The sequence below is a fragment of the Electrona antarctica genome (genome assembly GCF_951216825.1).
Source record: "Electrona antarctica genome assembly, chromosome: 5".
In the NCBI taxonomy this organism is placed as follows: domain Eukaryota; kingdom Metazoa; phylum Chordata; class Actinopteri; order Myctophiformes; family Myctophidae; genus Electrona; species Electrona antarctica.
Window position 1 is genome coordinate 57,861,519 of NC_136810.1, and position 25,253 is coordinate 57,886,771.

Sequence of the window (25,253 nt, forward strand, 5' to 3'; positions counted from 1 at the left end):
TTTGTTTTTGTTTTTTTCCAAAAGAGCACATTGCCAAAAGGGCAGGGGGATGTGCTAGAGCACCCCCTAGTGTCTATCTGTGCACGCCACTGCGCATGTGCGCCCCCGGGCCGCCAGTTGCCCACCCCTGATTTAGAGCCTGGCGTCTGGTAGGACAAAATAAGCACCGTAGGGAGCGCCGGTACTAACTTGTTCTCTCACGTGGGGAAACTGGGGGTTCGATTCCAGGTTGGGACAGTAAAAAAAACAAAAAAAACCTAAAAGGTCACGGATGGCAGCTTCTAAACAAAGTGAGTGGTAAAGGCACGCTCTCTCTGTCTCTCTCGTTGGCGAACAACCGACAGCTGTGCTTTTTCTAGTCGGCTCACTTCACACAGTGTGATTTCCCCGGCGACATCAGCACTATAGTCAGTCAACTCACCGGTGGTGGAGTCATAAAAGCACGCACGCACGCACGCACGCACGCACGCACGCACGCACGCACGCACGCACGCACGCACGCACGCACGCACGCACGCACACCCCCCCCCACCCCCCGTATACAGCTGGGCTGCAAATAAACGCCAAATAAACAGGCCTTTATGAATATCAACTATGTCATAAGCGAAGAGCCGACAGCTGTTGTCACGCCGACATATCCCTCATTAACACGGTTCTTATGAGCTCGGCGCGCGGAATCCATAATGAATGATTATATACGGCGCCGGGAGGAGATCTCCCCGGAGTGGACGGCGAGTGACTAATATGTTAATCAATATATCTGTTTTGCTAACGCGGGGATGAGAGTGATGCGAGGTCAGCCTTTGTCAATCTTCATAAAACACACAATGGGATCCGTGTGTGACCTGTTCGACAGTATACGATATATATTTCAATTATCAACGTCCGTTTCCATTTCTGTACATTATCTTATATAAAAGCTGCCATTGTTTTATGGAAACCTTAACTCAATGGGATCAGCATTTTTTTTCCCCAAACTGGATGTAGGAATGGGAATTAAAAAAAGACTAATAACAGTGAGAGATATACATCATTTTAACTATACAGTAAAATCCAGAGTGTTGATTTAAAGTCTTGAGTGCGTACGAGTGGAACCAAATGTACCCATAATAATCACAAGGGTCCTTTGGTTCCACTCGTACGCTCTCGGAGTCAACTGAACACCCATGACTTTACTGTGCAGCGAGACAGGCTGTGATTTGGACGCAGGGGTCATAATTGAGTCCGTAGGCGGACACATGTGTTTAGATTTTACTTTTTACACATGCACCGTTACAATGTTCTAATTTTGACCATAAGACCCAATTACTGAATGACTCCAGGGGCTCCATTTTCGTCACCGCTAAACCCCTTATCCCTAAACTTCTTTGCCTTTTTTTTTTTTTACTATTTTGAAAAACATTTTTGAATAGTTAAACTAGCCAATCTACATTGACACTTGTGAGCTTGTAGACTGGCCATTTTAACTAAAGAAAAAAAAAGGCAAATAAGTTTAGGGATAAGGGGTTTATCACAAATGTGCACAAATGGAACAAATGGAACACGAGTGCACAAATGGAACCAAATGGACCCTTACGGGTCCTTTTGGTTCCATTTGAACACTCAGAGTTACAGACCTGTTATTCAGGGCTATGTCTATCTCTTTATGTGTTTCTGGTCATATTATTGTCGGCTCATTTTTGTATGTCCGTCGGTGGCATACCGGGGATTCATGGCGATGACCGCTGGGCTGGTGACCCATGCTGTCCGATATGAAGATGGTGTCCAGTGCAGGTCACGATGCCAGGGGTCAGCGATGACCGCTGGGCTGGTGACCCATGTGAAGATGGTGTCACGATGCCAGCGGTCAGCGATGACCGCTGGGCTGGTGACCCATGCTGTCCGATATGAAGATGGTGTCCAGTGCAGGTCACGATGCCAGCGGTCAGTGATGACCGCTGGGCTGGTGACCCATGTGAAGATGGTGTCACGATGCCAGCGGTCAGCGATGACCCCTGGGCTGGTGACCGATATGCTGTCCGATGGTGTCCAGTGCAGGTCACGATGCCAGCGGTCAGCGATGACCGCTGGGCTGGTGACCGATATGCTGTCCGATATGAAGATGGTGTCCAGTGCAGGTCACGATGCCAGCGGTCAGCGATGACCGCTGGGCTGGTGACCGATATGCTGTCCGATATGAAGATGGTGTCCAGTGCAGGTCACGATGCCAGCGGTCAGCGATGACCTCTGGACTGGTGACCGATATGCTGTCCGATGGTGTCCAGTGCAGGTCACGATGCCAGGGGTCAGCGATGACCGCTGGGCTGGTGACCCATGTGAAGATGGTGTCACGATGCCAGCGGTCAGCGATGACCGCTGGGCTGGTGACCGATATGCTGTCCGATATGAAGATGGTGTCCAGTGCAGGTCACGATGCCAGCGGTCAGAGGTTCGTCACTGGCTTCTTGAAGCACCGTCCGTCGCCGATCGCAGGTGTCTGATGAGTCTAAAGAGAGGAGGGCAGACCTTTTAAAGGAGCATTCAGTGATTTGAGTGATTTGGAAAACCACCCAGTCCGCCCCGGTAACAAAATGTGCACATGCATGCTCTACAGTGGGGGGGAAGTGCAACAGGCCAACAGCATGTGCACCAAGGCCCGCCCCCACTCGATCATGATTGGAGGAAGGCCTCTCTCATCCTGATTGGATGAAGGCTTTGCCACCCACCACCAAAACTGAAACTAGGGTTTTTTGACCCCAGGGGCTCACTGGGGACAGGGAGGAACTACTTATATGGTCAGCACACTCTATAGTAGGGAGGATTATCCAGAAAAAAATAAAAAAATAAGTGATATTTAGATTAAGTCAAATCACTGAATATACCTTTTAAAGAGTGTCGCACAAAAGAAGTGAAAATGGAAGGAGAAAAAAAAGGCTACAACGAGACACGAGACGGGCATGTGGCTAGAAGGACACTCGTAGCCTAACCTGGAATAAACAGTTGTTTCATGACTCTGACCGAATGACTCTGATATTCCTATAGGGGGGGGCGTTCTTAATCGTGCTGTCGGGGTGCGATGCGATAAAAAAAATAATCACAAATAATATTCGAAACTCGGGTGGATCATCAACACCACGGACAGTGCCACCATTGTCAGAGATAACAGCCACAGAAGATCCTAAACTTTGAATGGGACCCTATGGCCTCACTCACACCTACAGTATACATCTAGCATACAACAATGTTGCATGGTAGATGTAAACAAAGTAAGTGTCATGGCCACCCCAATGCATGTCACATGGTTTGACAACATTTTTGTTGTACGGCTTTCGGCTGTGTTTCGACTGCCCCCCTCCCCCTCATATAACAAAAATGTTGTGTCAAACCATGTGACTCCAATTGGAAATGAATTGCGAGCTTGCAACAGTCAAACAAGTCTCATGCATCAGCTATACAACAATCTGTTGTGCAGGTGTGAGTGAAGCCTAAGGCGTCCTGTTGCTGGGGGGGGGGGGGGGTATGCAAGGCGTTGCCTAGCAACTGGGCCAGTGTTAAAAGCAGATTTTCGGGGCGCCCGCTGGTCTAGCGGTCCGGGCACATGCCACATATAGGCTCTGGCCTGACAGCGTGTCGGGTGTTCGAGTCCCGTTCATAACAACCTTTGCTGCATGTCTCTCCCCCTCTCTCACTCCCTATTTCCTGCTATCAATAAAGGCAGAAAAGCAAAAAAAACAAAATCTTAAAAAACAAAATCTTAAAAAACAAAAGCTGATTTTCGGCGAAACACACACACATCAGCATGCGCGCGCAGGCCGGCAGCACAAGAACCTCACCTCTCATAAGATGCAATGGAAAAGTTCTAACTGCACTCACGTGTAAAAAATGCCCCATCAAACTTTCAGATGCTGTTTTTCTCTCAGTGTGGAGGAAGAATGATTAGGATTTTTATTGTGATCTCTCACTCTTGAAATGTATATAATCCATTGGTTTCTGTTATGTGTGAACAATAATAGCAATTCAAAGCAGTTTTCCTCAAAACCACACCTCCAGTCGCTGTCATAAGAACGGGAGGTGCGCTCATGATCACGGCAGCAGAGCCTGTTTGTGCACGGCTGCACGTGCACCTGCAGCCCATCAAGTATAATTTATGCTTCGGCAAATATGGACACTAGCAACGATATGGTGAATCCACAGTCGCCATTGTCAGCATGACAATCAAACACATATCCTGCCCAATAAAACAAGTCTAATAACAGATAAATGAATACGATAATAAAGTGCAACATAGGTAAAAACCGCTATGCTAAAGGTCTAGTCTTGTCTACCGTCAATGTACCTGAAGTCGCCCAATCACATGTCATCCTCCAGGTCAGAATGGTGGTTGTTTATCTGAGAGAGAGAGAGAGAGAGAGAGAGCGAGAGAGAGAGAGACAGAGAGAGAGACAGAGAGAGAGACAGAGAGAGAGCAGACAGCAGAGTTAAATGCAGATCTGTGTGTGTGTGTGTGTGTGTGTGTGTGCGTGCGTGCGTGCGTGCGTGCGTGCGTGCGAGAGTTTGTGACCAATTAAGTCAGCCGTCCAATCAGCCAGCCTTCATAAACACAATATAGCTCATCAGAGCTCCAGCTGCATTCATCTCCCCGCTCATTTCCCCCTGGTCACTAAAGTGATCAACTGGTCAATATCACAGCTTCCGCCTCCCCTGTCAGCAAGAGGCTGTTGGCACCATGGATATAGAGCGCCGGAGGCCTGACGTTGTGCACTCGCTCATCCCCAGCTGGTTCCAAAGGGGTTCGCGGAAGTTTTTCTCTGTGGAGAATAACACTGGGCCATCTTATTGTCTCATATATGAATTGTGGTCCAAAATACTGTATTGGCGAGGGAGGTGTCTCTGTATCGTTTATGACAGTCAGTCACTCATATTTGATACACTCTGTTTCTAGCGTAACTAATTCGGCAGCAGTAACATTAGCGTTTTCTCTCAGTCAGTTAATTCTTCATCCATCTTATGCACCATGTCTCTCTGTCTGTCTGTCTATGTACGTACGTGTGTACGGCTGTAACTCGAGAACCGTTCGCCCCACGACTTCAAATTCGACACACACGTTCCACACCCCCACAGGGAGTGCAGTGCCCGGTGTCGAGTCGGTCGGACCCACGGTTGTCCAGAACCGCCACAAAAGGCCTCTGCCCGGACTCTGGACAGGGCCCCTGCCCAGGCTCCATACAGTATATGGAGCTGGCCTGTTCTGACATCACAACACTCCATATTTGGGCATTAACACTCCATATTTGGTCATGCCAGACACAGAACTCCCTATTTATAGATAGCCCATGTCAGAAATGCAAATAAACAGCTTACATTTGGTAAAAGTGGGAGAAAAAAATGGCAATGTGCAAGTTCAGATCGACAGACAGACAGACAGACAGACAGACAGACAGACAGACAGACAGACAGACAGACAGACAGACAGACAGACAGACAGACAGACAGACAGACAGACAGACAGACAGACAGACAGACAGAGGCTTCCTCGTGTTATAGTAGGGTTCAATAAGGAAAATAAGAAAACTAAAACAAAACAACTTTCTGGTGTTTGACACGTTTTTCCTCGGTCTGTTCCCCGGTATATTATAACCTATTCATGAGTTTGAAATGTAGCCCTACACCTGCCATGTTGAGGACCAACACAAGTGTTTCAATTTGTCCGAACATGTAGTCTGATTGGCGTAGAAATAATTGATTCGTTTGCAACGCCTGTTTGTCCCCAACACGGCAGCTGTTGGGACTATACACTCATGGATATCCATACTTTAAAAATCCAGTTCAAAATGAGGAAAGTTTTTGCTTTAACACCGCAAATTTTAACATTCTGTGTGTACAGAATGCAAGACTTTCTCTTTTAGAGTAACTATAGGATGCAACTTAACCCATTCTGGACGGGAAATTAAGGATTGTGTTATACTTTAGCTATTGAAAAATAGCAGACCTACAAGCTCATAGCGCGGCACCGAGTGCCACGCTACGAGCTTGTAGATCTGCTATTTTTTTGAAAAATCTTGAAAATGTGGCGCAAATCTTTGAATATATATTCTTTCAGAGCAAACGTTTTTAACTCAAATCTTTGCTTCTGGGGGTGTTCCTGCCTGGAACAACATATTTTCAGATGGGGGTCGGCGGCCAATTACATATAATTTGAGGGGTCCTTGACATGAAATATTGAGCACCACCGATATAGGAACATAGGGCTTTTCAGAAAACTGAAGAATTTGTTTTTAATATCGACGTCAGGCCTAAATGGGTTAACACTGTAGATACTTGCTGTCTGGTACACTTCTCCTCCCACATCCTCTTTCAACAATGCGAAGAAGGAGGAGGTTGTAAGCAGAACAATGAGGGTGTCTTCTGGAAAACAAAGCCCCCCCCCCCCCCTCTCTTCACGGAGCCCACACACTGTGGTGGCATATTTAATAAACGTCGTCGGTTTGGCAGGGCCAAGCACTTATTATGTCAACCCAGGTATAGGGAAAACCGGCGGCTAATTATATGCAATTACGTCCCCTGTAAAGTGACGGTGGCACAAGAACGAGCTATATAGTCCCCTGTTATTCTGCTGAAGATGTGATAATAATCATGACTAATCACGACCGCTCGCTCTCCCAAGCAGGCCCAACACAACTCCTTATCATTCAGCCAAAGATAGAACTTTTGTGCCGAAACATCTTGCCTGTTGTTGTTGTGCGCAACAGAGGAAATCTCCTTTAACCACATGCACCCCTATAGAGCGTTGCAGTCCCGCCTCCTACCCTGGACCAGGAAATGAAACCCAATGCATTATTCTCATAGACATTTCTTAAAGTATTTATTTAAAGACGGTTACGCCGCGGACAAAGCCAACTCGAGTCGTGACAACTCATGACAACACAAACAATATTTTGGACCAAACAAATAATTACAAAGAAGAAAAACAACAAAAAAAGTGTTGTAACCTGCCGTTTTTTTCTTCTTTCTAATTATTTGTTTGGTCCAAAATATTGTTTGTGTTGTCATGAGTTGTCACGACTCTGCGCAAAAGGACAGTTAACCCATTTTGGGCGGGAACCCCTTTTGGTGTTTTAAACATTATGTTATAATTTAGCTATTGAAAAATAGCAGATCTACAAGCTCATAGCGCGCCACTCGCGAGCTTGTAGGTCTGCTATTTTTGGAAAAATAAATACATTTTGAGGTCAGGCCTAAATGGGTCAAATGATAAGGGACAATATCGGTGGCACCCAACTGTATACCTACTAGAATTTCGCCGCCCTTCGGGCGGCGAATCCTAGTTCCGTGGGCAGCGCAATGGGAAGAAGGAAATAGCGGGATTTGACAGACTCCACTCCAGTATTGTGCCCTTGACATGTAGTAACGGATGGGTATTATTATTATTTGTTGTATTTTCACATCAAAGGAAATTAATGTAAATGAAAATAAGCAGACATGAAACTGCTGTTGACTGTTTTTGTTTGCTTACAATAAATTACTGTTTTTGGAAACCAAAAGCTGTAGAGAATGGAGCAGAACATACTGTAGTATATTGTTTGGGGGACCTTGACTGCATTATAGTAGGGCTACATTATTTTGGATTGCGGATTGCAGTGACCCCACATTGTTTGTTCGGGAACAATATTTGTAGTTACAATGAGGGCTACATGAGCCGAAGGGAGAGAAACACTTCGCCTCTCTCCAGTCCGTGCATATGGTGCTGGTACGGATCGCATCGCTGACTGACATAAACACACCGTTACAATTCAGAGGCACTTCAATAAGAAAACTCAACTAATAACGCTTGTGTGTGTTAATCTGCCCGATGCTGACGTTAGTATATAATGTTTAGATTGTTTTCCTGGCTGAATAACAACGGATCGCATCGCTGACTGACATAAACACTCCAATTCAGAGTCACCCCGCACGCACACACACACAGAATCCATGCGCCTCGGTGCGTCGCAGTTGTCATGTTTCCATGAATTAAACGGGTCGCGCAATTGTCGTGTTTACATTCAGGCCCGCGGGAAGTACTTTACACTCACAGGGGCTGAGCGTCTAGTAGGGGGTGCGCGCGCGCAGCGCGCGCCGCAAAAATGCGCGTGCACGCGCATCATGCACGCGCATTTTAGCGCATTTTCACTCGCAAACGTGGCCTTTACTTTCCCTCTCCACACGCAAGTTATATGAACGAACTGACACAGGCAATTAACCAGGATAAGGTGCCAATACTGTGATACAGCATATTTATTTATCTTTTTTTTTTCTTCCCCTCCTGTTCGAGGGGGGGCTGTGCCTGGGGGGAGGGGGTGCTACAGCCCCCCCAGCACCCCTACTTCCCTCAGCCATGTTTACATTAATGAAACTGGTGGTGCAATTGTCGTGTTTGCATGAATTAAACGGTGTATTTATGTAATCGCGCCGCTGTCCATCCAAGTCCGAATCAGTGTGTGTGTGTCTGTGTGGGACTGTGTGTGTTGTGGAAGACGGGGAACAATGTTGCCAGGGTCGTGAATTGTAAGCGAGTTGTAGTGTGTGTAAGTAGCGTGGTGAAAGGCTTTGTTTCTGGGTCTGTTTGCTTGTTTCTGGGCCTGTTTTGATAGACCTGGCAACAGTGGCCCGTGTGTGTGTGTGTGTGTGTAGTGTTGTGTTCGTGTTGTTCTTCTAATGTGTGTGTGTGTAGCGTGTAACTTCCGGTGTTGCAGAAACATAAAAGCTCTCGTGGGTCACGTGGTTGGCTTTGAGCCAATGGGAGAGGGGATGTAGTGTTGCCAGGTCCGCGTATTGTAAGCGAGTGGTAGTGTGTGTAAGTAGCGTGTTGAATGGCATTGTTTCTGTGCTTGTTTTCATAGACGTGGCAACAAATTAGGCGGGGGTGTCGGTGCTTGTGGCGTGTTTGTGTTTATTATTGATATTGATGTTGTTTGTGAGTCTGGACGGGAGCCGGCTTTAGTGGCAGTGCGATGACAATTTTTACGCGGATGGTGTTCAGTGTGGGCGTGCTGCGCGACATGAGGAGATAGCCGTGGATCGACGCGGAGGGTAAGTGTGTGACGTGTTAGTGTGTTTAGTGGGTTATTGCAGTGTGTGTTGCAGTGTGTCAGACACTCTTGGAGTGACGTAGTAGCTGGTGGCTTTTGTTCCTGGGTTGGGAACAGCGTTTTGGGCACACCTTTTCAATTGTATAATAGATATATGTTCCAGTGTTGTTTTCGTCGACTAAAACTAAGACGAAGAATGTTCATCGACTATACCTTTTTTCCACTGACGAAAACTAAATGGAAACTAAATGAAAACTACTGTATAAGCTATGATGACTAAAACTAAGACTGAATATACTGACAATTTCATCAACAAATACAAACTAGACTAAAAGGTTAGGAAGGGAGTCAAGGGACTAGTGGACAAAAGATCCAGTAGGTCATTTTACACTTGGTTGCATGCTGAAAATAGCCAATCTACAATCTGTAGATTTGGCTATTTGGCTAGATTGGCTATTTTTACCGGTCATTACGATGGCATCAAGGCCCGCCAGAATACATTTTAGTTGACTAAATCAACTGTAGATTTAGTCGACTAAAATCTTATGACATTTAGTCGACTAAAACTAGACTAACACTAAAACATTCCGGGTGACTGACATGTGACTAAAACTAAATGAAAACTATTCAAGAGACTATATACAGTATGACAAAAAAATAAAATCAAAATTTGCTGCCAAAAACAACACCGCTATGTTCCCCACCCCGCAAAAAAAGGTTATTTGTTCCCCACTTAAAACAATGAACCCGGGGAACATAGGGACAGTGAAGTACATACGTACACTTGAGGTATTTGTACTTAAATCGACTATTTCCAATTTCCAATACTATTACTTCTACACCATTATACATCTCGGAGCCAAAATTTTAACTTTTACTAAGAATTTGAAAACTTTAGTTACTTAAAAGTTTGGAGATTTTAGAAAACATACACTGACTAACCACTTCAGCCCTACATACATTTCGGCCATTTGAAAATAGCAGATTCTCAAGCTTTGCATGCAGCAAAAAAAAAAAGAACGGGGCCCAATATAGACCTCGGAGGGACTGTCGTTCAACAAAGAAGCTATGTTTAACCCATTTTGGGCGGGAAGCCCTTTTGGTGTTTTAAATCATTATGTTATACTTTAGCTATTGGCTATTTAGCTATTTTTTTTAAATCGTGAAAATGTAGTGCAAATCTTTGAATATATATATTCTTTCAGAGCGAACGTTTTTAACTCATATTATTTGCTTCTGGAGGGTCCCTGGAACAAACATATTTTCAGATGGGGGTCGGCGGCCAAATACATATAATTTTTGGGGTCCTTGACATGAAACAGTTTGGGAACCACTGACATAGAAACATGGGATTTTCTAAAAACGGTCATGATTTAGAAGGCATTTGTAGAATCGAACTTAGGTCTAAATGGGTTAAGTGGTATAAAGAATACCCATTCATCAGTTACATTTTTGTATAGTGTTCCAGTTCCAATTGTGTCGGCTGTTGTTTTTTATTCTTTTTTTTTTTTTATCACTTCCAATTCCACTTGTTTCCACATGTTTTCATGTAAGTTGGTATAATTTCTATTGTACAGGCCTATGAGTTTCACTGTTTGGGGATTCAAAACCTTGCTCAGTGCCATATTCAGCATGGCTGTTGGACACCATTAGTGAAATATATGCTATAATTAATGTTTACTTATTTTATAATTGTATTTATTATTGTTTCCTATGGTTATGACTGACGACAACATCAAGAGTCGAGTGACAAAATCCATACATATGTTCTATTCCTCAGCTTGTTCCCTGCAAGCATAGAGGTTCCTCAAGTGGGGAAAACTAAGTGGTGCTGATACATTAGTTCTCCAATAGATGGTGCTAGAGTCCTGCTAGAGTCCTACAATCCCCAGACAGAGAAACACTTTCCAGAACAATTTCTGTCAAGGTTCACTTAACTGCGTAAGCCCCATTTGACAAAAAATAGCAACAACAACAATAGCAAACAACAAACAAACAAACACAACGTGTCATATCATGACAACATTGCGAGATTATAGATCTGCTATTTTCACTATCTATGCTTTAACCCATTTAGGCCCGAGACCAGATTAAAAAAAAAACGTCTTCTAAATTATGACAGTTTTCTGAAACACCTGTGTGTCAGTGGTTCTCAAACTATTTCATGTCAAGGACCCGTAATTGGCCGCCGACCCCCATCTGAAAATATGTTGTTCGGGGGACCCACAAGAAGCAAAGATTTGAGTTAAAAATGTTCGCTCTGAAAGAATATAATATTCAAAGATTTGCGCCACATTTTCACGATTTTTCAAAAATATCAGATCTACAAGCTCGTAGCGTGGCACTCGGTGCCGCGTTACGAGCTTGTAGATCTGCTATTTTTCAATGCTGTCGGGAGGAAACCTCATAAGCTCCATTTTTGAGGTTTTTGATTTTGTTTTGGCATAAATCAGTGCTATTGAACACGCCTTACGTCTGTGTGTTGTTTCGAAAATATTGAACCAATGGAAAGTAGTAAAAAGCGCTTTGGACAAAACCTCTTAACTCCATTGGACCCTCAGAATGTCTGCTAAAGCAACTAACTCCACCACCTCTCCCCCTCTCATGGAAGTCATTGAAAATATAGAAAGTCACAACACCAACTTTGATGAGGCTGTATTGCTTTGTTTTAAAAATATAAGGTTTTCTTCATTTCCTGAAAAATGAACATTTTGGAGTTATGAGGTTTCCTCCCGAGAGCAGAGATATAACACAATGTTTAACCCATTTTTGGGCGGGAACGCCTTTTGGTGTTAGCATTATGTCATGCTTTAGCTATTGAAAAATAGCAGATCTACAAGCTCATAGCGCGCCACTCGGTGGCGCGCTATGAGCTTGTAGATCTGCTATTTTTGAAAAATCGAAGAACGACTGACATAGAAACGTAGCTTTTTCAGAAAACTGTCAGGATGTAGAAGACATTTTTAGAACCTGATCTCAGGTCAAAATGGGTTAAAACACCAAAAAGGGGTTCCCGTCTGAATGGGTTAATTTATCCTTGCTCCAAAAATAGAGACTCCAGTAAATTTAAAGGTATATTCAGTGATTTCGCTTCATTCAAATATCACTTATTTTTTCTTTTTATTTGGATAATCCTTCCTACTATAGAGTGTGCTGACCATATAAGGAGTTCCTCCCTGTCCCCAGTGAGCCCCTGGGGTCAAAAAACCCTAGTTTCAGTTTTGGTGGCGGGTGGCAAAGCCTTCATCCAATCAGGATGAGAGGGGCCTTCCTCCAATCATGTGTGGGGGTGGGACTTGGTGCACATGCTGTTGCACTTCCCCCCACTGTAGAGCGTGTGCATGTGCACATTGTGTTACCGGGGCGGACTGGGTGGTTTTCCAAATCATCCAAATCACTGAATGCTCCTTTAAGCACGAAGGCACGCAAAAAAAAGCAACTATAGAATTGTAGTGCTAATAATGGTGGAACCTATACTAATCATCATTATTGTGTTGCTGCATGCATGCAGTAGGTATTGGATTGGATGCTTGCAGGGCATTATAGCAGTGGATGGTTTAGCAGTTCACTGTGTCCTATTACAGTAACGGTAATGCTGATGGTAGTTGCTCACCGTTTCAAGGTGCTAATGGAAGCAGTTATTTGATGATGATGATGGTGGTGGTGCTGCAGCTGAACAGTGGTAATTATTTACCCTCCGACACAGCTTTAAGTCGACAGTGCACGGTGGCAATAGTTATATAGTATTTGCCCCATAATGGTGGTTTTCCCGTCAATTCTTTGTGTGTGTGTGTGTGTGTGTGTGTGTGTGTGTGTGTGTGTGTGCATGCGTGCGTGGCTTTAAAATTCTAAACTTTCCCAGGCCAGGTCAAAAAATTATGACGGGAGCTAGAAGGCTTTATTTTTGTGGTGGTTAACCTATATGGTGGTTTTGGTGGTTAACCTACAGTATATGGTGGTTTTAAAGAAAACTAGAAAACTAAAAAAAAAAAAAAAAAAAACTAGAAAACTAAGAAACTAGAAAACTATAAAAATAAAATAAAATAAACACACACGCACGCACACATACACACTAAAAAATAACTTAAAAAAAAACGTAACTTAAAAAAACTTAACTTAAAAAAAAAATCTTAAAAAAAAATCAGAGAACTTAAAAAAAACCTTAAAGCGGCGTTCGCTTCCCGTGTTCACGCATCTTACTTGTTGTAATGTACAGATTACTGTTGGATGACTATTTCTATGCTGTTGTTGTTGTCCTTTGCTTACTGTAAGTCGCTCCGACTTAAGAGCATCTTGCTAAATGCCTACATTGTTCATTGTAATGGCGCCGGTATAGTTACCCGCTGATGACTGTAGTGGTGGTGGTAGTAATAATGGTGATATCGCGGCTGGTCGTCATCGTCGCTACACGCCTCCCCCGGCTCGGGGCTGTCTCTCTGTCTGTGAGACAGGTGGCTGACGGGAGAGGTGTCCAGGCTGCAGAGCGAACCACGGCGGTAGGGCGGCGAGTCCTCCGCCGCCAGGCTGCCCTCTCTGGTGGGAGGAGGCGACTCTGGGGGGGAGGAGAGAGAGGCGCATGCTGTCAGTGGCGTGCACAGATAGACACTAGGGGGTGCTAGAGCACCCCCTGCCCTTTTGGCAATGTGCCCTTTTGAAAAAAAAAAGAGAAAAAAAAAACTTTTTTTCTTCTTTTTTTTTGATTTTTCAAAAATAGCAGACCTACAAGCTCATAGCGCGCCACTCGGTGGCGCGCTATGAGCTTGTAGATCTGCTATTTTTCAATAGCTAAAGCATAACATAATGCTAACACCAAAAGGGGTTCCCGCCCAAAATGGATTAAGGCAACCGGCCGGTTCCACGCGCTGCACAAGGTGCCCTTTTTTAACTTGAGCACCTGCCCCTCTAAATGTCTGTGCACGCCACTGCATGCTGTAGTGTCGTGTCGGTCATGAGCGACTTTGACCTACTACAGCCAGGAAACTTCATTGCACAATGAATCTCCTCATGGGAAACAATTGTGGTACGTGACCTATGACCTCTGTTCTTTAGATCTCCCACCATTTTGAATTATACCCAGTAGGGTAAAGTGTGTACGTGAGAAATGAAGCCTCCAGGGGTCATTGAGTATTGCACTTTCATGAAAATGATTCCCCCTCTCTCCCTCCACCTCAACTCCAACCCCACACTGGGTCGGTCAGAGAGATTAGACTAGAGGGACATTGTTGAGAAATGAACCAGGGCTGCAATGGTGGATACAGCACAAAACCAAGCAGCAGGTGTCACCACAGGTGCTCCGGGCCTTTGAATTTCAGGCCTGTTATTAAGCTCAGCTGTCAATAAACTGAAATAACATACTTGACCATTGACATAGCAGAGTCACAATTAGAAGAATTTTCAGAAGCATTCAACCAAGCCATTTAATGGTACTATGCCCGGCATGCTCGTTCAAAGCACAGCTAGACGTCTACTTCAACCAATCAGATTGCTTCCCTGAAACGACCGCTCCCGCTGTAATGGGTTCACAAATGGATACATAATTACAATACTTGAACCTATTCAGTGTCACTCAGCTTATTGCTGTCCAGAGTGTTCAGAATTCAGATCCACCACAGGGGAGCAGTTAGAAGGACAAAGGTAAGGTCCGCACAAACCTTAAAGACATAGGGAAATAGAAAAAATATGTTTTTCACACTTTTAGAGCATATCCGTGGTCGTCATAGGCCTAATACTGTGGTGTATTTGTATGTCCATAAAAAGACAATTTGAATTACTTCCTTTGAATAAAAATGTATCTTGATTTCATACACCTGTTTGATTCCCATTTGCTCGTCCACATATGACGTAAATTCTCCTTTCACTGTCGATGGCAAATGTGACACGTGACGAAAAGATGTATATAGGAGGGGCTATTTTCTGAGATTTGTTTGTGTTTCGGACATTAAGGGGTTAATAATTACAAATGCTCAAGGGATATCACTGGTCACCCTCTTGAATTCTTAAGATGTGACCCCAAGCTATAAGAATCAGTTGAGAAAAAAAACAACTTTATCTGACGAAACCACGCTCACCCCCACGGCTCGCGGACTATGATCCAAAACTACATCGTCCATGACTGTATAGTTGTCGTTACAGTTGTGTAACTTGACATTAAAAAGTTTGGGAACCACTGTGTGGCAGGGGGCGGGATCAATGTGTCTGTGAGTGGGGTGACAGGGCTGGCTCTGCCAGCTCACAGGCGCACCTGCAGCACATTGTGTCAATTAAATGAAGGACAACTGCTGTGTATATAACGGAGCTAATGTGCTTGTGTTCTCTGTTGCAGTGAGGGGCTGGGTCCAGACAGGGAGCCACACAAAACTCCACATTCCTGCCTGTTATGGCTGCATGTTTAATGTCACACAGTGACTGTTTAGTTCATGTTATAGGATAAAGCAATAAGCCACAAGAGGTCTCAGGTTACCGTGTATTTTAGAATGGCTGAGAGGCATAGGTAGCCCTCTCAGCCATTTTAAAATCCACAGTAAGCTGGGACCTCGCGTGGCTTATTGCTTTTCTAAAACGGTTACAAACATATAGCACTATTAACCTAATAAAACTATTAAATTCACAAAAGTAGCTACGCTTTGCGACCCACGTACACTTCCTTGTTTTGCTCGGCAAGTAGGCCATGTGACGGTTGAATTGCACTTGATGTCTTTACGGGGCCACCTGGAGCCACACATTCACAGTCATATGAGTGCGGGCGGTGCTTACACGCCCGCACGGCCAGCGTGTGTAAGGCAATCAAGTGCTCCCCTTCCCCAGTTCAGCTAGCTACAGAGCTGCGGGATCAGCTGGAAATGATATAAAGTGATTGAAGGTGTGGATTATCGTGGATTTTACAACGGTAACCAGCCAATCAGAATCAAGTATTGGGACTAACCGTTTTAGAATTCACGTTAAGGTCGCTCTGTGACTTGTTACATTTTAGTTTTGGCTCCTGTTGATGACTGAGGTTTGTTTAAAGGTGTAGTGAAATGAAAAATACGTTTTTCACACTTTTAGACCATATCCGTGGTCATCATATGTGACCAGATTTGACTGAGAGACTGCCATCGCGCAAATTCCAGCTTTTCACCAGAGGAGAAAAACCTTTTTTTATTTTTTTTCCCCAAAATGAGTTTATAGCACAGGCAGACTCATCACATACTAGAGCATGTCTGAAATAAGTATCAGAGCTGAAATCGACATGTAAATATGAAATAAATGCCCAAACATGTAGCTAGGTGTAATGTTGGAGACCACAGAAGTGAACCTTTCAAGCCTGTTTTCTCAACTCACTGTTTTCTGCAAGACATTACTCTATAAGCCATATCTCCAAAACTGGTGGGTCAAACTGAACAACCAATATGTCAATTTAAAGCTATGATTCCCTGCTTTCATATGACATGAAAAAACGAAAATTCAAAAAAATCCAATGGCAGTCCCTCAGTCAAATTTAGTCACATATGGTCATACCTAACAATGGATGCCAAAAAAATGGGAAAATTCTCATTTGTGTGTTTTTATATCAAACGTCCATAAAAAATATATTTTGTATTACTTCCTGAAAACGAAAACGTGCTGCGTGATGACGTGTCGAGGCCAACATCGATAAAAGCCAATAAAAATGAAGCTCACCAGTTTAATTCCCCATATCTCCGCATCCGTCCAGCACAGGCTGCACAGCTGCTACTGATTACAGAAATCTTCCGTTTTTATTCCCATTCAAGATAACATCCAGAGAGTGTATTACTCGGTTTCAACTTAATCATCACGCTAAAAATGTATCTGAAAACATTATAGGGTAGAAATAAGCCACATTAAGAGTAAACTGGTAAAGCTGGACGACTATCTGATTTGTAAACAAACATCCACAGATTCCACACGCTGTCCTGCGTAGCATAGCTACCCGTCCCTAGCTACCGTCCCATCGCCTGAAGGGATGCGACGCTCTGATTGGTTCAGAAACTTCATAGCGGTGTTTCAACTTGAGACTTCAAAATAAAATGTCCACCATTTCCGTTTCACTACGCCTTTAATGACCAATTCCCTGGCTTGAGAGGAATAAACAGCCTACTTGAGAACAGCTGCCTGGGTTGTGACCAGCTTGGTCACACACTGATAGTCAGTGATCGTTATCGCGTGCTTGATGTGAAAGGCTCTTAGAAAACCTTTTAAAACAACCATTGTTCTTTTTTTAAGATTTATTTTTGGGCTTTTATGCCTTCATTGATAGGACAGCAGACTGACAGGAAATGGGGAGAAAGAGAAGAGAGAGAGAGAGAGAGAGTGACACGCAGCGAAGGTCATCGGGATTCAAACCCGTGACATGCACTCTGGCATGTGGGGACATCTGGCCCAAAAGTATTTGGTAATACAAGTACACACACGCACACGACACACACACACACACACACAGGACGACAACAAGATAACTCCTCCGCGTGCCAAGGGATCGCTTCCGAGAGGCCATAAGCCCTGTTTTTATCGCTGTTTACCTCTTTGTCATAATGCACGCTCCGCCGACGCCAATGTTTGTCACTGAAATATGACTCGCTGATGCAACACGATGGCAGATCGGATCCGCTAGGTAAACAGAACCTCACCCCACCCTCTGCATAACCACATTTATTGTTTGGGTTTTACAGCAGCACGGCCAGTTTGCTCAGTTTATTTGACGACAATTTAAAGCGGATTATTTTCAAGGTGGAATTAGTACTCACTCACATTGTGTTGTAGACCCGAGTAAAGTATCGCTACTGCAATGTAGATAATTGCGGGTGCAGTACTTAGTTTAGACAGTATTTGGTTTAAACTAGTCATTGGTTAGACCAGTCTAAACTAAGTATGCACCCCATGTAGATATACTCTGTTACAGGGGTGCATACTTAGTTTAGACTAGTCATTGGTTAGACATGGGTTAAGGTTAGGTTTAGGTGTGCTGCCCCGTGGGAGGTTAGGTTTAGGGTGAGGGTTTGAGATAGGTTGTAGTTGTAGGACTAATGACTGGTCTAACTCTAACCAATGACTAGTCTAAACCAAAAACTGTCTAAACTAAGTACTGCACCCCTGTTACAAGCAGATAAGTCCCAAATTCAAAAGGTACTTGAGTAAAAGTAGGCCTATACAAAGTACACGACTGCACCAGAAGCCGGCGTCTCTACCTGTGCGGTCCTTCCTCTGTCTGTCCATCTTGTCCACACAGTCCAGCAGTCCATCGATCTGCACCTTTATCACCGTCAGCTCTCTCTTGATGGCCAGCAACTCTGCCATCTTCACTGGAGAGAGAGAGAGAGAGAGAGAGAGAGAGAGAGAGATTCATGTTATGGGAAAGTTATGTACTTGCCTATGGTTAAATCGAATGTATACATTTAACAACATCCTCTTCCATTCATTCATTTTCATATGCTTTATGTCTCGTTCTGACTTCCTTTTCAGAAATGCAGACTTGTCTGATATGTACTGACTGTATGTTGACCACATTAAATCTGGCATTGCTATGTTTGGGTTAAATTTGTCAAAATTTCACACAACATTTGTCCAAAAAAAAACATTGGGGGGAAAAGATGGCCCAGCACGTTCATGAGAGCTCCGTTGAATTGAATACAAATTCTGTGACGTAGATGCAGTGGTCCTAATAGACCCCCAGGTGTTTTGTATGCGTCTAGTTAACATTACTCTAATAGACCCCCAGGTGTTTTGTATGCGTCTATGGAGTTAACATTACTCTAATAGACCCCCAGGTGTTTTGTATGCGTCTATGGAGTTAACATTACTCTAATAGACCCCCAGGTGTATTGTATGTGTCTATGGAGTTAACATTACTCTAATAGACCCCCAGGTGTTTTGTATTCGTCTATGGAGTTAACATTACTCTAATAGACCCCCATGTGTTTTGTATGCGTCTATGGAGTTAACATTACTCTAGTCTCTCAAGACAGCGATGGGATTCTCAGATTGACATTACTCTAATAGACCCCCAGGTGTTTTGTGTGTGTCTATGGAGTTAACATTACTCTAATTATCTAATAGACCCCCAGGTGTTTTGTATGCCTCTTATCGCGTTAACATTACTCTCATAGACCCCCAGGTGTGGTTATACTATTCAAATCATGTCTTCCCACATGTGTATTTTTGGTTTCTTCCTGAAAGCCTTTGAGTCAAATGAAGGCCCAATCGAAATACACCACTTTAGTGACATCGTAAATTCTTAATCATAAGCCCTCCCCTGACCTACTTAACATAGTACCTGATGATTATGTTTTCGGAGAGAGAAATCACTGCACTCCTTTCTTTAAAAAAAAAAAATACCCTGACTTCGCTCAAACAGCAGACTGCAAATCCATTTATATATGTATTGCTCGCTGCAACAGGGATGACTGCATCAGGGTAATTCATATCAATTCAGGAGGGCAGATGTGAGTGACAGTTTATATGCCACATTTCAAATGACTTCTTAGACATTCAAATACCTTCCTGTGATTGCCTAAAAACCCTGCTTGGCAGCTCATCATGTCCTCTGTGACAAACGGCACCCATAAGACACCGAATAGTGTGCAAGAACAAGCCGTGGGAATGATTTGGTCTCCGTCCACAGGAAAGGAAAACCTCATTATGATTCAAATACAAAAATAGCTAAAAGATCTACGTACGTAGGCCTACAAGCTCAAAACGTGCCGCTTCGCACGCTGCATTTCGCACCACATCTGCTACTTGACGCTATGACGTAGTAGAATTATTAAGTAGGGCGTTGATTTACGAAAGAACTAAAAGAATGTACGCTTGTGTTCCCTTCCTTTCTGCCTGGGCGTCAAATCAGAACCTAGAATAACTGAAAGGTACCTACAGGTTTTTATGCTCAGCCACACCCTTAGTCCAACCCCCAGATTCTTAGCCACACCCCTAGAACAGACCAACAGAACTGGACTGTATAGTATGTAGATTTTTCTGCCCGACAGCGACGATTTGCAACTGCTATGTGACAGGACTGGCAAGATATCCATAAGGGGCTGAGTCCACACAAAGCATTTTTTTGTTTTTGTTTTAGCTTTGGATATATCATGTCCAAAGTCCAGAGCTCGATAGAGGGTAGCACAGTCCAAGGAAAATGTCCAAATTGCTGGACCCGGTCAGAAATGGACCTGTGGATTTAATTGGACCCGGCTCGAAGCGGGACTGTGACAAACTGGACCGGGTCCGAAACGGACCGAGGATCATTCAAATGCATTATTAGACCCATGTCCGACTGGGTCTCTCTAGACCCACACTGCTGGGTCTCTCTCTAGGCCCACACTGGACCCAACGTTTCCCCGTGGTGAGGTTCAGACCAGCCGCGTGTGTCCGTCACCTTCACCCCGCACCAAACAGAGCTAGATAACGACCACAAACAAGATGACGGGTGCATATCTTTGGTCCGACGTATACTCTGTCCGACACGCGTGTGTCTTAACTTTATTTTGGGCGGGAACCCCTTTTGGTGTTTTAAATATTGTTATAATTTAGCTATTGAAAAATAGCAGATCTACAAGCTCATAGCGCGCCACCGAGTGGCGCGCTACGAGCTTGTAGATCTGCTATTTTTGAAAAATCGTGAAAATATTTATTTCAGAAAACTGGAGGATTTAGAAGAATTATTTAAAATGTTGAGGTCAGGCCTAAATGGGTTAACCCGGCCACGCATGTGGGAGCCACGGGCGAGTCTTAACCCGGCCACGCATGTGTCTTAACTGAAACCGATCCGACCCGTGCCCGAGGGACAGGTCAATGTTTTGGACCCGGCTCGGTTCTTGGTTTTGGAGCTCGGGTCTTTGGGTTCGGGGCAGACCTGTGCTACACTCTACTAGTTAGGCACTGAGCCAGACTTCATTGATTGTGGCCGTGTCTCTCCAAGCCTTTGCGTAGCAAAGTGACTCAGATGAGTGGCGTTCCTTCCCCCAAAACGTTTTCTGCTGGTTAAAAAAGCTGGTTGCAAAAATAACGAGATGCACGGTGCTATGAAGGATGAGGAGCGCTGCCTCCAGCACATCTTTACCATAGAAATTATGCACGCTGGGACGACGTGTGGAGCATTCTCCCGGTTGTTTTAGGGAAGGCCGGACTGAATTCTTGTGTTGAGCTGATCTAAGTGAGCGAGAGGGGTTGTAGTATAGGGTTGGATCACGTCCTGAAGGCATGATGGGTGTGCGTCCATTCACCACAACACCACTCCCACCCTTTCCTTGAACTCCTGCCATCTGGTAGGAGGTTCAAGAGCCTAGGAGGAAGCACCTCCAGCAGGCAGGCTGTCCAACAGTTTCTCCCCCCAAAACCATCAGGACAGACTGAATGCTCGCCACATATTGCCCCCAAGGCCAACATCCTGAGAGATGGACAGCAGTTTACACATATGCACTTTGAATGCATCAGCACTGTCTCCTGCCAATGTTGTCTGCTCCTTTTTACCCTTTAATGTTTTTAAATGTGAAGCATCATGAGCCATGGAGAACGGCATTTTGCTCCCCTGTATGCCCAGTGTATATTGTGGAAGTGACAATAAAATCTGATTGATTGATTGATTGATTGAATACTGTACTGTACTTCGTACTGTACCTTCTCATTCGCTTCAGAGTTCGACCCTGAAAACGTACTTCACTCCTAAAAGCTCCTCGACCTCGGCGGGCTATAGGCAAAGGCAATCTAATTTCCTTTCCGATGGGGGTGGCAGTAAAAACTATTAAGGCTTGTAATAAACTAGTCTAAACAATTCTTATTTGCCATGCGCTATTAACTTGCTATAATTGCGGGCCCTGATAGGCTCGGATGGGTTATAGCGGGGAGACGGGCCCCGCGGTGGAGAGGCTGTTAATGAAGAGACCATCTGCTGCTTCTACCGTGCATGCGGGCCCCCCGGGGGCCTCTGTCGCTGCCTGCTACTATACCCACCAAGACAAGAACATCACACGGCCACGAGACCACCATGCAGTCGTCACGAGACCTCCCCGCACGCACGCACGCACGCACGCACGCACGTACACGCACGCACGCACGCACGCACGCACGCACGCACGCACGCACGCACGCACGCACGCACGCACGCACGCACGCACGCACGCACGCACTCATCTTAAGACATTGATTGTTTGTGAATGGATCTCATGTGCCCTCATCCCAAATCCTGCTGTATCTTTCATGTCATGTTGACTTGAGCCCACTTGTCCCGTGCCCTCTCTGCCCAGTTTAGCCTTAAAGGGGCATTCCACTCATTTTCAACATTTTACTATGTCATTAATATACCTTAGAGCTGCTGTGTGGAAATAATTAAAAAAAGTCCCCCCATTCTGTGTTTCCTAGAACTGGAGATCTGAAAAAAATCATTAACATGGTGAAACGCATCTTGATGACATCATCAAGATGTGTTTCACCATGTTAATGATTCTTTTCATACTTACAGTTCTAGGAAACACAGAATGGGGGGACTTTTTTATTATTTCCACACAGCAGCTCTAAGGTATATTAATGTCATAGTAAAATGTTAAAAATGAGTGGAATGCCCCTTTAAGTGGCGCCCCACGTGATCTTTTCTCTCTGTGAATAACAGGTTTTGGGACGCAGGCTCCGTTAATCTTTTGCCTTTCTAATAACAACAGCTGTGACACTCACCATTTGTAAAAATCTACCAGTCACCATTAGTAAATCTCCCATGCTGCAGATGTCGCTATTATTCACTTTTGCAAACCTCTGACCCCAAAATAGAATACTTCCTGATGTCAAAAGGTTGTTTTGAACGCTGTACTATTTAATGCTGCCACTTATGTCATGTCAGTGGAAGACCTCTTCGATGTTGTTTTGGACGTACATTCCTTCTCCCCCGAAAATATAATTGTCAATATATAATCATTTGAAAACGTTGGCGTATGGACTCCTTTCATTGTGTGGTGTAAAAGCTTCTTCTTGGTTTTTCCCAGCCTTAAGGTAACTGTACTCTGGTATACTTTTCCCCTTCTCTCATTTTAAGTATTGTAGTCTCTCTCTAAAAGTATTTCTTTGTCACTTGAAGTGGTGTATTTTTCGAGTGGGACTTTTGACTCAAAGGCTTTCATCTTTCAGCAAGAACCCAAAAATACACAAGACAAGACATTATTTGAATATTACAACAAACACCGGGGGAGGGGGGGGGGGGGCTATTAGAGTAACGTTAACTCCATAGACACATCCAAAACGACACAGTATACCATACATGGGCAATTGGCGGCCCGCGGCCCCCACCTTCACTTAATGTGGCCCTCAGATAAATTTCGGAATACTGATATGTCATTGATTTCAGCTGTTGCAATTCCAAACATGCAAACATGACCCGCTTTAATTACTTAGTCTAAATTAGTAGCTTGCTGAGTTATTGTCTTTTTTATGTCCAATATATTTGTATTTAGTTAAAATTACTTTGCAGGTTCCAAATTAAAAATAGCAAAAAAATGATTCAGGATTTCAATTAAAATATAGCAAAAATAGCCCAGTTCAAAACTATAAACGGCTATTTTTGCTACGACATGCATGCAATATGTGGCCCTCTGGAGTGAGTATGGAAATATAATGGCCCTCTCCATCGTCAAAGTTGCACCACCCCTATGCTGTATATCACCTCTAATACTAAGCATGTGTTGTATGGAGAATATAGGTTGCTACCTTCAGGAAGGAGATACGGTGTACCAGCATACAATAAGGTCAGACTAAAGAGGTCCTTTGTCATCCAATCGACTTTGAGGCTTAATCAGGAGTTGTAGTAGCCACGGGGTAATCTAAGCGGTGGACATTGCTCTTGTCTTCATGTCTTTATGTATGTAAATTGTCTTGTTCTTTGTGTTTATGTCAAATGTGTGTATACGTGTTCTGCATACGTGGCTGCATACGTGAACTGACAATAAAGTACTACATCATATATCGTATACTGTACGACGTACACTTAGCCTGTGCGGCGGGTCCCGTGCGCGCGGCGTCGCTGCGCCTGCTGGCTGGCCTGTTGCTGCTCGGCCTCAGGGCCGCCGTGGAGGACGAGGAGGAGGAGGAGGAGGAGGATGAGCGCACGCGTTTCACAGGACTGCTCTCCGCTGCAGGGACCGACATCACGGAGGCTGGAACGCGCTGGTAGTCCAACACCCTGGAGGAAACGCACGCACGCACACACACACGCACACTTTATGTATGGTAATTACTACTGACACCTCGCTATACAGTGACAGCAGGCTATAAGTGTGCCCGAATGGCGTGCGTTTATACCTCGACTGTTAATTTAACTGTTAATGTGGTCCTGGAATGACTTGCAGGCAACAACAAAAAAAACGTATAAAACCTTATTTTACTGAAATTGTATTCGTGGTGAAAAAAGGACCCGAGTTTGGCTCTGTGTACATGGTCCTGTGCCAAATCTCTGCGCCGAAAATAGCAGATCTACATGCTGCTCACAAGAGTTGTGAGCTTCCATGTGAGCAATTGTTTTTTTGGGCCAGGTTTTTCGCCACGGGTTCAAATTAAGTGGTCAAAATGTGATTTGACTGCATGTGTGTTTTATATACCTGGAAATCAACACAGCTTTTGTCTTGTCTGCCCCCTAAATGATTGGAACTGTAGGTGCCAAAATCCCCAAAACGCGTTTAAAAAAAAGATCAGTCCACTTCCAAAGTACATTTTCTTAATTTATTAAAACTAAGAAATGTTTCCAAAGGGAACAAAAACGGTAAAATAATTGTTTCTGGTCTAACCTCAATGCTGTCTTTCCACTTAGAACCAAACTTGTACTGCCATGAAGTCACTGTGACCCTGGCTCATTTATACAGGCCTGTTCTCAATTAACACAGCTGCTCTAAATATCTTGATTAAAGCAGATCCCTGCACAGATCAATTATGCCCAGCTCTACTACTGGGCATAGTTGAACAAACACTGGACAATACAAACCTATTATAAAACATTAATTTACAAACAAAATTGCAAATATACAATTCTCACAATTCACAGGTACAGTATGTGTTTTCAGATACACTCCCACACAAACCTTTCCATTGAGTATATAGCTTCGAACCAGCTTCCGTCGACTATAATACTATGACAAAAAATGTCCGTCGACTACCTTTTTTCACTGATGAAAACTAAATGAAAACTAAGCTACGGTGACTAAAACTAAGACTAAATATAATTGACAATTTCATCAACAA

The 25,253-nt window shown here is 44.1% G+C and overlaps 1 protein-coding gene across 1 annotated transcript; it reads right to left on the reverse strand.

Moving 5' to 3' along the window:
* Positions 1 to 24,831, reverse strand: LOC306923550 (uncharacterized protein). Its single transcript, XM_079501724.1, has 6 exons — positions 24,803 to 24,831; positions 24,005 to 24,201; positions 18,233 to 18,346; positions 13,388 to 13,599; positions 4,316 to 4,368; positions 1 to 2,485 (listed from the first exon to the last, which is right to left on the reverse strand). The coding sequence occupies exons 2-5, from the start codon at positions 24,165 to 24,167 to the stop codon at positions 4,330 to 4,332; spliced, it is 528 nt and encodes a 175-aa protein (XP_079357850.1). The 5' UTR covers positions 24,168 to 24,201; positions 24,803 to 24,831; the 3' UTR covers positions 1 to 2,485; positions 4,316 to 4,329.
* Positions 24,832 to 25,253: the final 422 nt, after the last annotated feature.

Excerpts from the sequence above, each read along its gene's own strand:
- LOC306923550 (XM_079501724.1), bottom strand. The coding sequence starts at position 24,167 with ATGTCGGTCCCTGCAGCGGAGAGCAGTCCTGTGAAACGCGTGCGCTCA. Across the intron at positions 13,600-18,232 it reads ACAGAGGAAGGACCGCACAG|AGTCGCCTCCTCCCACCAGA; the intron begins GTAGAGACGCCG and ends CCTCCCCCCCAG. Across the intron at positions 4,369-13,387 it reads ACCACTACAGTCATCAGCGG|ATAAACAACCACCATTCTGA; the intron begins GTAACTATACCG and ends TCTCTCTCTCAG.